The following is a 14,328-nucleotide window of genomic DNA, read 5'->3' as shown; positions in this document are numbered from 1 at the left end:
TCTCTCTCTAAAGACATGCCAAAGGGGGCTGGAGAGATGGCTCAGAGGTTAAGAGCATTGCCTGCTCTTCCAAAGGTCCTGAGTTCAATTCCCAGCAACCATATGGTGGCTCACAACCATCTGTAATGGGGTCTGGTGCCCTCTTGTGACCGGCAGGCATACACACAGACAAAACATTGTATACATAATAAATAAATAAATAAATATTTAAAAAAAAAAATAAAGACATGCCAAAGCCCAGAGCCATTAAAATCCAAATGAATTAGTTTGTGGAATTGTCTTTCCCGCGCTGGAATTCAAGATTTTCAATTAAATGACTGAAAACAGCGCTTTTTGATTCTTTATCACAAAGATCCCCCGGTGGCTCAGGAAGCTTTAGTTAATTCAGTATTGAGTCTCCTGAGGTCTTCCTGTTTCATCTGAGCAGAGGATTAGATAAGGGGGTTGGAAGCCACACCAAACAGCCGGGGAGATGGCTCATTTGGTGAAGTTCCTACCACACAAGCAAAAAGACCTAAGATTAGATCCCCAGAGCTCTGTTTAAAAGCCCAGCGTGGAGCCATGTGACTGTAAACCCAGGCTTGGGATGAGAGGCAAACTGGAGTATCCTTGAAGCTCCTTGCTCCTTGGCCGGCCAGCATAGTCAAACTGATGTGAGCTCCAGGTTCAGTGAGAGATGCTTCCCAAAAAGAGAAGTGGAGGGTAATCAAGACACGACCTCCACCCACACATGCAGACATGTGCGTGTGCACCCCTCCACACACGTATGCAACACCACACACCACATACACACAATCAATAAAAATAAGATTAATTCCTCACCATAAAGCCAGCCACACTGAACCTTATAGAAGAGAAAGTGGGAAGTACACTTGAATGCGTTGGCACAAGGAACCACTTCCTAAATATAACCCCAGCAGCACAGACACTGAGAGAAATAATTAATAAATGGGACCTCCTGAAACTGAAAAGCTTCTGTAAAACAAAGAACACAGTCAACAAGACAAAAACGACAGCCTACAGAATGGAAAAAGATCTTCACTAAACTAAGGTCTGATCTCCAAAATATACAAAGAACTCAAGAAATTGGACACAAAAGAACAAATAATCCAATAAAAAAATGGAATACAGACCTAAACAAAGAACTCTCAACAGAGGAATCTAAAATGAATGAAAGGCACTTAAGGAAATGTTCAACATCCTTAGTCATCAGAGAAATGCAAATCAAAACAACTCTAAGATTCCATCTTACACCTGAAAGAATGGCCAAGATCAAAAACACCGATGACAACTTATGCTGGAGAGGTTGTGGGGAAAAGGGAACACTTCTGCATTGCTGGTGGGTATGCAAGCTGGTACAACCCCTTTGGATGTCAGTGTTGCAATTTCTCAGAAAATTAGGAAACAACCTTTCTCAAGATCCAGTAATACCACTTTTGGGTATATATCCAGGATGCTCAATCATGCCACAAGGACATGTGCTCAACCATGTTCATAGCAGCTTTGTTTGTCATAGCCAGAATCTGGAAACAACCTAAATGTCCCTCGACTAAAGAATGGATATGAAAAATGTGGTACATTTACACAATGGAGTACTACACAGCAGAAAAAAATAATGACAGCTTGAATTTTGCAGGAAAATGGATGGAGCTAGAAAACATTATTTTGAGTGAGGTCATCCAGACACAGAAAGACAATTATCACATGTACTCACTCATAGGTGGTTTTTAAACATAAAGCAAAGAAAACCAGTCTACAAACCACAATCCCAGAGAACTTAGACAACAATGAGGACACTAAGAAAGACTTACATTGATCTAATCTACATGGGAAGTAGAAAGTAGAAAAAGACAAGATCTCCTGAGTAAATTGGGAGCATTGGGACCATGGGAAAGGGTTGAAGGGGGGAGGGGAGAGGCAGGGAGGAGAGCAGAGAAAAATGTAGAGCTCAATAAAAATCAATAAAAAAGACATTAATGAAAAGCAATGTTCTGAAAATGCCAAAAATAAGATTAATTAATTTTTTTAATAAAAAGAAACAACAAGATCAAAAGAAGGTGAAACAGAAGTTCCAGCACTATCTCCTCCACAGAGAAGAAGCAAAGGAAGTGAGTGATGACATTCTGGAGTGAGCGGCCGTGGGACTCAGCAAAGAAATAACGAGGACCCCTTCAGACGTGGACACTTGAAATGCTAACTGTAGAGTCATGACCAGGGCACTTTCTGGCCAGGGGACTTCCCACAGAATAAAGGGTAAATAGCATAGCTGAGGAAACTCCATGCCTTTGAACTCATCAATCCCAGCTCCCAGAGTGTGCCTTACTCATCCCAGGCCAGAGGGCAAATTGGGGGACCCAGGATCCTCACAGTAGCTCTGCTTCAGGAAAGGAACTTGCCTTGCTCCACCCCCAGCTTCTGGGCACAGGCTGAGCCTCTACACACTGTCTGCAGAAGTCCCTACGAGGATCTTTCTTCCTGGCAGAACAGGGATTTCAGTGCACAACATCTCTGGAATCCCATCACACTTGCCCCAAAGTCTGTAGCTCCATAAATCTATATAGACCCCCCTAAAACAGAACCCAAGACAAGATAGTGCCCTACAATACAGGGGCAGGGACTCAGCAAGTGGAAGGGTCGTTGGAGGTTTGACCACTGCGTTCCAAGACTGATCCCTGCCACACCCCCTACCCCCCACCCTCACCCCTGCACCCTTGGTGCCCATTGCTGCCTTCATCAAGTGCCAAGACTTTTGCCAGAGTGCCTTCCTTACTTCATCAGTAAAAGCATAGACGAACCAAAAGTAAAGGACTGGAAAGAGTTATCCCATGCAAGCAGAAAAAAGGTATAAGCAGATATAGTTACACTCGGTCAGTTAAAACCAAGAGGGGGTGGGAGAAGAAGGGGTCAAAAGGCCAATTCAATATGAGGAAATAATTTTACATACAGCCAATTACACAGAGCAAAAGCAGACATTGTCAGAGCTTATAATATTTAGTGCCAACTGTCAACTGGCATGATCTGGAATTGCCAGGGAGATGGGCCTCTGGGCCCAGGGATATTGTTGTGCAACTGCTTACTTGGAACTGAACATCTCAGAGGGAAGAGGGGGACTCGTAAGACACGGAACTCACACAGCACCTGTAAGACCAGGCAGCTCAGAAAGCCACAAGATCCAGGAGGCCCCTCTCCAAGGTCGTCTGCCTGTTGGGCGAGGAGCTTCAGGTTCAGGAGTTCTCGTCCGTGCTGGGGTGGGCTTTTGTCGCTTGAATCACCAGTGTTCCTATAAGCAAACCGTCACTCATGTTGCTGTAACGCCAATACACACACGGTCACCCCAGTAAACGCAATGATTTGAGTGGAACATCTTGTTGGTACGATGTCTGTGCGCTGCCGGGGTGAACAGATGTTTGTTCACGCACCTCCAAAGTCCGTGAGCCACCCCCTTGGCCTGAGCACAGTGCATACTTGGATCCCCTTTCCCTGCTCCACGTAAGTGAAGTGTATCTGCAACCCCAGGAACCACACAGTGAGAAAACTTGGCCAGAAATTGCTGGGTGAAGACGAAAACAAACAAACAAACAAACAAACAAAAACCCTAGGGTAACTTTATAGCATTTAAACAGTGAAAGCAGAAACAAGTCAAGCTGTTGTGGAATATTCGTGAAGTGTGTTCTGTAACCATGAAAATTATTTTGTTCCCACTGCTCTCAAGGGAGGCTTGACATGACCACAGTATGGCATATGCACACTGGAAAGGTTACAGTGGAACACAATTTGTACAACTGGCATGCATTGCTTGCGCCGGCGGCACGCATGCACACATTGAACTCATATGGAGATTAGCGTGGCTCCTGCGCAATTAATATGCAGTAGTCACCGTAATTTCAAACTGTTATAGGGAAAGAATGGAATGGGGAAAACACTTGGGACAAAATTAGAAGCTAGGAATAGATGTGTGCTAGCTGGCATTCTACCATTCTGATTAAACACCTTGGTCAAGGCAAGTGATACAAGGAAACATTTCATTAGAGGCTTGCTTGGGGTTGGCCCATCACCATCATGGCAGAGAGCATGGAGACAGATAGATAGGCATGGGGTTGAGCAGAGGCTGAAGCAGACAGGAGAGGAAGACTGGGGCCTGGTGTGGGCTTTCACCCCCAGTGACACACCTCCTCCAACAAGGCCACACTTCCTAATCCTTTCTAAACCGTCCCGCTAGCTGGGACCAGCCATTCAAACACATGAGCCTGTGGAGGCATTCTCACTCAAACCACCATACAATCCCAAGAAGGAGAAATTTGACCAAAAAAAACAAATAGACCAAAATAATAAACATCTTTTTTTAATTGTAGAATTCTACAATCTATTTACCACTAGGTAGAGAATCTTATTCGCTTTTCTGGTTTTCAGATAAACTATTTAAGAATGAGAATAAAAAGATCAAGTAGGCTGGGTGAGCTGATACACACCTTTAATCCCAGCTCTGCGGAGGTAGAGGCAGGTGGCTCTCTTTGTGTCCCAGGCCATCCAGGGCTGAATGCACAGTGAGTTCATGGCAGCCAGGGCTACATAGTGAGCTCAGGGGTAGCCAGGCCTACGTAGTGAGAGACCCCGTCTCAAAAATAAACAGTGTAGAAGCACAAGTTCACACTTGCATGTCTGTTGTTAGTAATTTAATGTGAAGTCAAGGGAAGATGTAGAAACCTGTGGGGTAAGAAGTGAGGGTCAGGAGGGATCAGGAGGGGGAAGGGATGGAGGGGGAGAGTGCGGGAAGAGACAGCTGGAAAGGGGAGGCATTTGGGGGCAAAGGAAACTCCCAGGAATCTATGAGGATGGCCTCGGCTAAGAATCCTAGCAATAGGGAAGGTGTAGCCTGAACAGGCCATCTCCTGTGACCAGGCAAGACTTCCAGTGGAGGAATTGGGACACCGACCAAGCCACATAACCTTCAGCCTACAGTCTGTCCAGCCTATGGGATGTGCTGGGGGTAAGGGTAGTGCAGAGATTGTGCAAGGGGCCAGCCAATGACTGGTCCAGCCTGAGACCCATGCCAAGAGAGTGTGCTCACCCTCACAATGCCTGGAATACCAGGACCCAGGTGCTGGATGGTCTAGAGACTTAGAACAGAAACAAACACAACTGGAAAAAAAAAAAAGTGTCATTGTAAGGATGCCTGACGATATTCTGCTATACTCATAGTGTCCAGCTCAGTTGTCATCAGAGAGGCTTCATCCAGCAGCTGGTGAAAACAGATACAGACCCACAGTCAAACATTAGGCTAAGTTTAGGGAATCCTACCGAAGAGAGGATTGTATGAGCCAGAGGTGTCAAGGACATCACAAGAAACCCCACAGAATCAACTGACTTGGGCTCACAGGAGCTCACAGAGACTGAACTACCAACCAGAGAGCCTGCATAGGACTGACCTAGGCCCTCTACAAAAATGTGACAGTCATACAGCTTAGTCTTTTTGTGGGACTCCTACCTAGTGACTTTCTGGCAAGCTACACTCAACGAAACCCATGATGCCTAGGCCACATTTACTATCTGATAGAAAGTTATTATCTTTCTTCTTCTGTAACAGCTTGTACTTGATGGCTGGCGACTCTCTGACCTTTGAGGAGAGGCATTGTCAAGACATCCTACCTGTCCCCACAGAGGCCCAGGTGATCTGGCAATACCTCGCTGTTCACCAGCCTATAGCCTGAGTAGAACGGGATTAGTCCTTTGATGTCTGTGATGGCAGTCAACAGCTGGGCATCACACAGTGTTCCTGGGCCTCCGGGCAGTACCATCTCGTTCCAAACCTACCACGCAGGGAAACACATATTGATTGGAAATGTCAAAAAGTCCCTAAAAGCTCTGCTTTCGGTCTTCCACAAAGGACTTCTGTTTCTTCTCATAAATTCTGTCACCCCACCATGTAAACTCTGCTTCAAGAAGTCAAGGGTCTGCAGACGTGAGAGCAAACTCGGTATATTATGGACTCACGATCAAAGAGGGCAAAAACTGGAGCCAGGCTGCCCCGGGTGAATGCAAGAATGGCCAACAAGTAACACATACCCCCAAGGGCCTTCTAGAATGCTGGAGAAGTGGGGGCCATGTGCGCCTTGTTTCAGCAACATACAAGGAGAAAGGACCTGAACCTGGGCTGGTACCTACACTCATGTGAACATTCCTGTACACAGACACACACACTCAGTTTTGTCTTTTTAATTTAAAGTTATAAAGATCAGTATTAAGGATATGGGCATACTTTATAGTATCTAAAGTTGAGGTGCTTCTGCCTCCTGTAAACCTTCCCTGCACCCTCCCCAGACTACTCTGGTATCCACTATGTGAGCCTCCTCAGAGCCCAGTAGGTAAGTCAGTCCACGTTGTCAGAGATACACTCACGTTGCCGGTCCATTTGCTTTTGTGCTATACGCCTTTGTGTGCGTTATAATGTCTTGATTTTTCCTACATTATTTCACAACTGCAAAGTGTGAACACTTTGTGTTCACTCAGACTTGGCAGTAAAAACGTCAGTTGATCTCATTCAATTAACTCAGAAATAATAACCCAAGTTTTCCCCCCACATCTCACTAGCTTGTGTATAGTTTCACGTCTGACTGTCCGTTCCCTAAAACACCGGCAAATTGGCATGCTGTCACGTCAAGGGCTTCTCTTCCCATTACGAGCAAATGGGGTGAATAGTTTCCCTTGGTAAGTAGGGGCTTAACTTGCACAGCTCCAGAACCCAGGAGGTGACACAGACTGTTAGCTGCATGTCTCCCCACCTTCTCCAGGACTGCCCCTTCCCTCTCCACTGTGTGCTCACCATCTGTGCCCACACCACGATTTGATAATCATGCTTAAAGTGAACGCCGGTCACGGCCATTGCATACTACCTCCTGGTACAAAGCCTCATTGGAACCTAGAAATGTTCTTGCTACAGAAAGGTTCAATAACCATGCAGCAGCTCATGACTCCAGGGCCAGAAACCAGCTCTCCTCATCCTGGCCTCTGCTTCTCATCAGCCTCCCTCCTCGGCTATGAGGGTCCTGCTCTCAATCCTGGGAGTCCTCACCTTGCTGTCCATGATTCCTCTGGGTAAGACAAAAGTTTCTCATTCCAGGGACAGGGTATTAGAGGTGAAATAAAAATAAAGTGTGTAAGAAATTTGAGGAATTCAAGAAAAGAAAAACGGGCAATTAGAAGAAGGTAGGAAGCCAGGTGGTGGTGAGGCAGAGGCAGGAGAATCTCTGAGTTCAAGGCCAGCCTGGTCTACAGAGTGAGTTCCTGGACAGCCAGGGCTGCACAGAGAAACCCTGTCTCAAACAAACAAACAAACAAACAAACAAACAAAAAAACAGAAAGGAAGGAAGGAAGAAGGAAGGAAGGAAGGAAGGAAGGAAGGAAGGAAGGAAGGAAGGAAGGAAGGAAGGAGGGAGGGAGGAAGGGAGGGAGGGAGGGAGAGAGGGAGGGAGGGGGGGAGGGAGGGAGGGAGGAGGAGGAAGGAAGGAAGGAAGGAAGGAAGGAAGGAAGGAAGGAAGGAAGGAAGGAAGGAAGGAAGGAAGGAAGGGTGGGAGAAGGGCTGAGACACATCCTCCACCTTTGTCCTGAGTTCACAGAATGCTGTCAGCATTAAGCAAAGTCCTGTGTTATGTATTTCTTTTGTTTGTTGTTTGCTTTATTTGTTTTTTCTTTTTTTTCAAGACAAGGTTTCTCTGTGTGTAACAGCTCTAATTATCCTTGAACTAGCTCTGTAGACCAGGTTGGTCTTGAACTCATAAATATCCGCCTGCCTCTGCCGTGCGACTCCCCCCCCCCACCAGTGCCGGATTAAAGGCGTGCGCCACCACTGCCCAGCTGTATTTCTTTAAAATCAGTTGAAACTTGGATGTTTAACTTAATCTGTGTGGGAATTACATAAAGTAGGTGAAGGTCCTGCCTGAATTCATTTTTAATGTTTTTTAGCATATACTAATTATATGTAATAATGGGTTTCATTGTGACATTTTCACACTTATACATGATGTATTTTGATTATATTCAGTTTCCCATTTCGTCCTCATCTTTTTCTTCTTCCCAACTGACTTTCTTCTACCTCCTATCTCTGCCTTTTTTTTTTTTTTTGCATATGGTGGATACCCTTAAGTTTGTTTGTGAATTTGGATTTTTGCTTTATTCTAGATAATAATAAAATTACTTCATTTCCCCCTTTTCTTTCCTCCCTCAACCCCCCATACACCCCTCCTTTTCTCTCTTTCAAATTCACACCTTTTAAAAATTGTTATTACAAGCATATTAGAAATATACATATTTATGCAAATATAACCTATTCGCTCTGTATAATGCTACTTATATGTATGTTTTCAGGGCTGACCATTTGGTACTGGACAACCAATTGCTGTGTGGTTTCCTGAGGCAGACTATTTCTCCCATTCAGCATGCCTTAGCTGTGTGTTGTTCTTTGTGTAGGGATGAGGTCTCTCCTGAGCTTTCCCCTTGTGCATTGACGACTCTATGACTGTTCTTGTTCAGTTCATGTCTAGGCAGTCATGTTGGTGAGACTTTCTGGATGTAGCTTCTGACCTTCTTAGGAGACACAATCTCACAGCCATCTCCCTTCCGTGTTTTCTGAGCCTTGGATGCAGAAGCATTTTAGAGATATGTCCCCTGGGACTGGGCTCCACGACGCTGCATTTTGGTTGGTTGTGGTTTTCTATAGCGGTCTCCATTTGTGTCTGTTTTTGTTTTGCCTTTTTCTCTTTCTTCTTTTAGTGTGTGTGTGTCTGTGTGTGTGTGTGTTTGATCCGGTGAGTCTCATTAGACATGTTTATAGGCGCATGTGTGGGAGGTTGTTTGCAGGAACATGGGCAAATTGCCAGCAGTTACACCACTGAAGAAAATGTTTCTCCCTCCTCCATCAACGATTAGCTGAGCACACTTAGTAACCCCACCGTCCTGACAGGAAGTTGATGGCCTCCATAGGAATCTTGTGCAGGTCATCATGTTCTACCCCGAATTCAGTATCACACACACACACACACACACACACACACACACGCACAGCCCTTGGCCCCTTCCACTGCAATCCGTGAGCCCTGAGAGGCCCCCTTTATGCTGGATATCCTACCCTCATTTATTCTCTGTATCGACCTTCTTGGCAATCACTGATGCCCAGTACAGGGAGAGGCTTCTCTGACGGTCTCTGGCAGCAGCGCTGCTTTGTGGGCACAAGCAGCTACTTAGAGAGTGTTGATGGCTCTGTCATGACCATAGCAGCCTTCCACTAGCGCCTAGGACTTCTCCAGCCACTGGCTTTTGACGGGGTTTGCAGCACCAGACATGCTCACGGAACTAGACTTCTTTTGGATCAGGATCAAATCTCATTTGAAAGTGGTTGTCTGTCTGTGTGGGAGGCTTGCTGTTATTGCACCAAAGGGCTGTTTGTATTGTACACAGAGCTTACAGATGAGTAAGACTGTTGGTGACAACCCTCCCTGGACGCCTGCACAACCCCTTTCTGCAGTATGAGAGCAAGCCAGCAGGAGGAAGCGTCATCACTGTCCCAGCTCGATGCTCTGAGTCCTGTGACCAAGGCATGTGGCATTGTCAGCATCAGGGTCTTGCGAATAACAATGTCACCTCCTTAACCACATGCTAAATCTTTCCGAATTAAGTTTAAAATCTACCAGTATTATATAACAAACACATACGCCTGGTTTTACATTATTGTCTAATGATTTATCTTTCCAAATGCACACATTACCTAAAATACATTTTACTAGATACAATTAAAGATTTCCTTGACCATTAGTGTTTTTTAATATTTTTACTGAGACATAATTAACCACAAAATTTAAGCTTGCCCTTAAGTAGTTTGAGTATTGTGAAGTTATGCAGCCATCAACCCTATATATCCTAAAGATAGCGTTCCCCCCGACTCTCCTGATACCCTGTAAGTCTCCCCTACTCTGGACCTTGAATACAGACATAGCAATATGAGCTATGGTCCTTTGGTCTGGCTTCTTCCACTCAGAGCAATGTTTCTAAGTTCCTTTCCTGTGTTTCATTCCTTCTGGTATTGAAAACGGTCCCATTGTACTGAGGTGATGGTTCAGTGGTTAAGAACACTGGCTGCTCTTCAAGAGAACAAGGGTTTGATTCCCAGCACCCACATGGTGACCCAACCATCTGTAATCCCAGTTCCAGGGGATCCTATGATCTCTTCTGTCCTCTAAAGCACCACCTACATGTGGTGCACAGGCATACATACAGACAAAACCTAGATAAAATTAAAAATAACAATAGCGCGTTTACTAAAAATTAAATAATTAAAATTAATTATTTTTTTGAGGCAGAGTTTTTCTATGTAACCCTAGATGTCCTGGAACTTGCTCTGTGGACCAGGCTGGCCTCAAACTCAGACATCCGCCTGCCTCTGCCTCCTGAGTGCTGGGATTAAAAAGTGCATGCCACCACTGCCTGGCTAAATTTTTTATTTTTTTAAAAAATTATACTGTATGACTACTGTGTGTTTGGTATCAGTTGGGTCGATTGTTCCGTTTTAGGGTTGCTGATAGTGATTCCATTTGTACGCGGGTTTGATGGATCTGTTTTCAGTTCTCCTGGGCATAGCTTGGGGACTGAACTCGCGTGTTCTGTTTCTCAGGGGTTGCCAAACTGCACTTCGTGGCGGTCTGTTTGCATCACCACAGCGGTGCACAAGGTTACCACTCGCTACTGTCGGCCATTCTGTCCCTCACGTCAGCCATGTGGTGGAGATGAAGTGACATCCCATTGTACTTTTCTTTTCTTTTTTTTTTTTTTTTTTTGGTTTTTCGAGAAAGGGTTTCTCTGTGGTTTTGGAGCCTGTCCTGGAACTAGCTCTTGTAGACCAGGCTGGTCTCGAACTCACAGAGATCCACCTGCCTCTGCCTCCCAAGTGCTGGGATTAAAGGCGTGCGCCACCACCGCCCGGCTCCCATTGTACTTTTCATTTGAATTTCTCTACCAGGAACAATGCTGCATGTTTCATTAGCTTCTTGGTCATTTATAGACCTTTCCCGGAGAAACAGCTGTTTAAATGTTCCGCCCATTTTTAATATTTTTATTATTGAGTTGTGAGCTCTTTAAGTATTTCATTACTAAGTCCTTTTCAGATATAAGTTTGCAAATATTTCTCTCACCCTCCAAATTGCTGTCTTAAAATATTTTATTGGACACACTCTCTATCATTAAGTTTTTCAGGGTCAAGTTATAGCCAGGCCAGCCTCAACAGTTTTTAAATAATTTAAAAACATTTATCATTATACACGGGAAGGTGTTCATGATCAGTCAGTTCTTAATAGACCTTCTGGGGTTTGTATGACTTTAGTGAATTAATTAGCTTGATTGAAGTAAAAGGATTTAATAATTGTTGGCTGGATGTGGCGGCACATGTCTTTAATCTCAGCAGTCAGGAGGCAGACGCAGGCAGATCTCTGTGAGTTCAAGGCCAAGCTGGTCTACAAAGTGAGTTCCAGTACAGTCAGGGCCACACAGAGAAACCCTGTCTTGAAAAACTAATAATAAAAATAACAATAAATAATTGATTAATTGATTTTTTTAAAAAACTGAAAAAGGACCAGTTCTTCTGATGGTTCCCACTGGCACCTGGCGTCCTCCCCTTCCTGTATCTCCCTCCCCAGTTCTTCCTCCCTCTTTACTTCTCTGATGGTCTCCGTCCTACTCAGAGTTTTTAATTTTTTCTAGATTCCACATATGACAGAAAGCGTGAGGACACATACCTGTAACCTCAGCACTTCTGGGGCTGAGCCAGGAGGCTTGGCACAGGTCCAAAGATAGCCTGGACTACTGATAAGTACCAGGCCATTCAAGGGTACATAGTGAGTTTCTGAATCCAGATCCAGAGGAAGAAAGAAAAGGGAACATTCAATGCTTTCTTTCTGGTCCAGATGGTTTTGCTTATATGATGACCTTCAGTCCCAGCTATTTTCCTGCACATGGCATGCTCCATCCTTCTTTATAACTCGACCCCTTCCTTATCCACTGCAGATAAACACATAGGCTGACCCCATGACATAGCTCCTATGAGCACATCTGAAAGAATTTTGCTTTAGGAATTAGCCCTGTTTTTAATTTATAATTTTTTATTCATTTTTTTGATTTTTGCACCATAGACAGAAATGTAAATAGTTCTCTGCTCCTGATTCATTTACATGCTCTTTCCAGAAGGAATTATCATTTTCCTGTACCTATCGCCTTCTTGTTTCCTCTTGCATTCATTTTAATGTTTTTCTGACATCTTGGGAAGGTTCTTTATTCTTTTCTTAAATCATAAACTATTTTAAAACAGCAAATAAAGAAGCCTAGAAAGATAGCTCAGTGGTTAAGAGCCCTGGCTGCTCTTGCATAGGACCAGACTTCACATCCTCAGAACCCACATGGCAGCTCACAGTCAGGTGTAACTGCAGTTCTAGGGGACCTGCCTGGCAGTTCCTCTGGCCTCCATGGGCAACAGGCATGCATGTGGTGCACAGATACATGTGCAGGCGTTCATATCAAATAAACTTTCAAAACTTAAATTAATACTAAAAATAAAAGTATCAAATAGAGGGACTGGGGAGGCAGCTCAGCGGTTGAGACGCTGCTCTTGCAGAGAATCTGAGTTTGAGTCTCAGCACCCATGTTGGGTAGCTCACAACCACCTGTAACTCCAGCTCCAGGGAATCCAACACCCTCTTCTGGACTTCATGGGTGTTGTGGTCCGGGACCAGCCCAGACCATAAATTATTTCTCAGACCAGAGGGGAGGTGTTGGAATAGAGGCCCAACTCACATGTTTTTATCAGGAGGGAGTTTCCAGGGGTCCTTCATGAAATCCTGAATTCACATCCTGAAAATCACCCACATTTATTCTCCAAACAGCTTTTATACTAAAATGTAATCTGAGGGGGAAGTTCATTAGCATTCTGTTGCCTAGGTAGAATCTCAGTACCCATATCGGGGGGAGGGGGAGTCACAACCACCTGTAACTCCAGCTCCAGAGGATCCAACACCCTCTTCTGAACTCACACACATGTGGCACACACACACACACACACACACACGGAATTTTAAAGTAGCAAAAACAAGTCTTTTTCAAAGTAATAACATATAAGCAGTTCAGTGAGACATATTTGTCTTCTCTTTTCAAAGCCAGAAGCTTCCTTGAGAGCCAAGATTGCTCCTCTGAGTACCTCCACTGCAGAATGAAGTGCGAATCCACTGAGTATGCCATCAGGTATTGTGAGGACTGGACCATCTGCTGTCGGGTAAAGAAGAAAGAACCAAGGAAGAGTAAGATGTGGTGACAAGCTGAACTCCGTCTTCTTCGGAAAAGCCATCAAAAGTATTTCAAAGTTCCTTGTCTGTCTGAGAATAAATGGGATGATGAGTAAGAGGAGTTTTATTCTTGGATGGTCACATTGAAATAAATATGCTTTATCACATTTTACAGTCTATTTTCACATGCATAGTATTTTACCAGATTGTGTTTTCAACTGTATATGCCATCATGTATACAGGTTTGACCTTGGCAATGCTATTCAAGCTCAGTGGCTTATGAAGAAGAAGGAGGAGGAGGAAGAGGAGGAGGAAGAAGAAGAGGAAGAGAAGGAGGAGGAAGAGGAGAAGAGGAAGAAGAAGAAGAGGAAGAAGAAGAAGAAGAAGAAGAAGAGGAGGAGGAGGAGGAGCAGGAGGAGCAGGAGGAGGAGGAGGAGCAGGAGGAGGAGGAGCAGGAGGAGGAAGAGGAAGTAAAAGTTTGATAAAAAGTATTGGGAAGAAGACCTCAGTGGGAGGGGAAGTGGCATAAGAGAAAGGAGTGGGGTGACTATAAATAGTATGTATTATGCACATGTATGAAGTTCTCAAAGAACAAATTTAAAATTATTAAGAATGCTACCTATAATGAGATATCACGATGGTTACATAAATTAGAAGGTGATCTTTTTACACTTCTACAGGCCCTTCTGACTTTAAAGGTTTTCATCAAAGAGTGTAGTGTTATCTAATTCCTTGTAAGAGACCAGCTTTCAATGTTTTAACACTAATGAGCTATGGAGAATTTCATTTCTGGTCTTGACCATTTCTTGTTCTATGGGCCTCTACCTGGAGAAGCATCTTGGTCTAGAGTTGGGATATTTTCTTCTATAATTTCATTGAAGATATTTTGTATGCCTCATTGTGGTATTCTTCCCCTTCTCCTATGCCCATGATTTGGAGGCTAGGTCTTTTCATGATGTTCCAGAAGTTTCCCAAGCTCCATTCATCTTCTTTTCCTCTTTAAACTCTTCTGAGT

General features: G+C 44.3%; 1 protein-coding gene across 1 annotated transcript; it reads left to right on the top strand.

Moving 5' to 3' along the window:
• Positions 1–7,034: 7,034 nt before the first annotated feature.
• LOC130885359 (beta-defensin 43-like) lies at positions 7,035–13,342 on the top strand. Its single transcript, XM_057786873.1, has 2 exons — positions 7,035–7,092; positions 13,188–13,342. Exons 1-2 carry the CDS (start codon positions 7,035–7,037, stop codon positions 13,340–13,342), a joined length of 213 nt encoding a protein of 70 aa, XP_057642856.1.
• The last annotated feature ends 986 nt before the right edge of the window (positions 13,343–14,328 follow it).

Source organism: Chionomys nivalis, chromosome 12 (assembly GCF_950005125.1).
Source record: "Chionomys nivalis chromosome 12, mChiNiv1.1, whole genome shotgun sequence".
In the NCBI taxonomy this organism is placed as follows: domain Eukaryota; kingdom Metazoa; phylum Chordata; class Mammalia; order Rodentia; family Cricetidae; genus Chionomys; species Chionomys nivalis.
The sequence above is the reverse complement of the archived record's forward strand: the minus strand, read 5'-3'. Positions and strand labels throughout refer to the sequence as shown.

Bases quoted from the DNA above. Each gene is read 5' to 3' on its own strand.
- LOC130885359 (XM_057786873.1), top strand. From the start codon at position 7,035: ATGAGGGTCCTGCTCTCAATCCTGGGAGTCCTCACCTTGCTGTCCATG. The intron at 7,093-13,187 runs GTAAGACAAAAG...CTCTTTTCAAAG, and splicing joins GCTGTCCATGATTCCTCTGG to CCAGAAGCTTCCTTGAGAGC.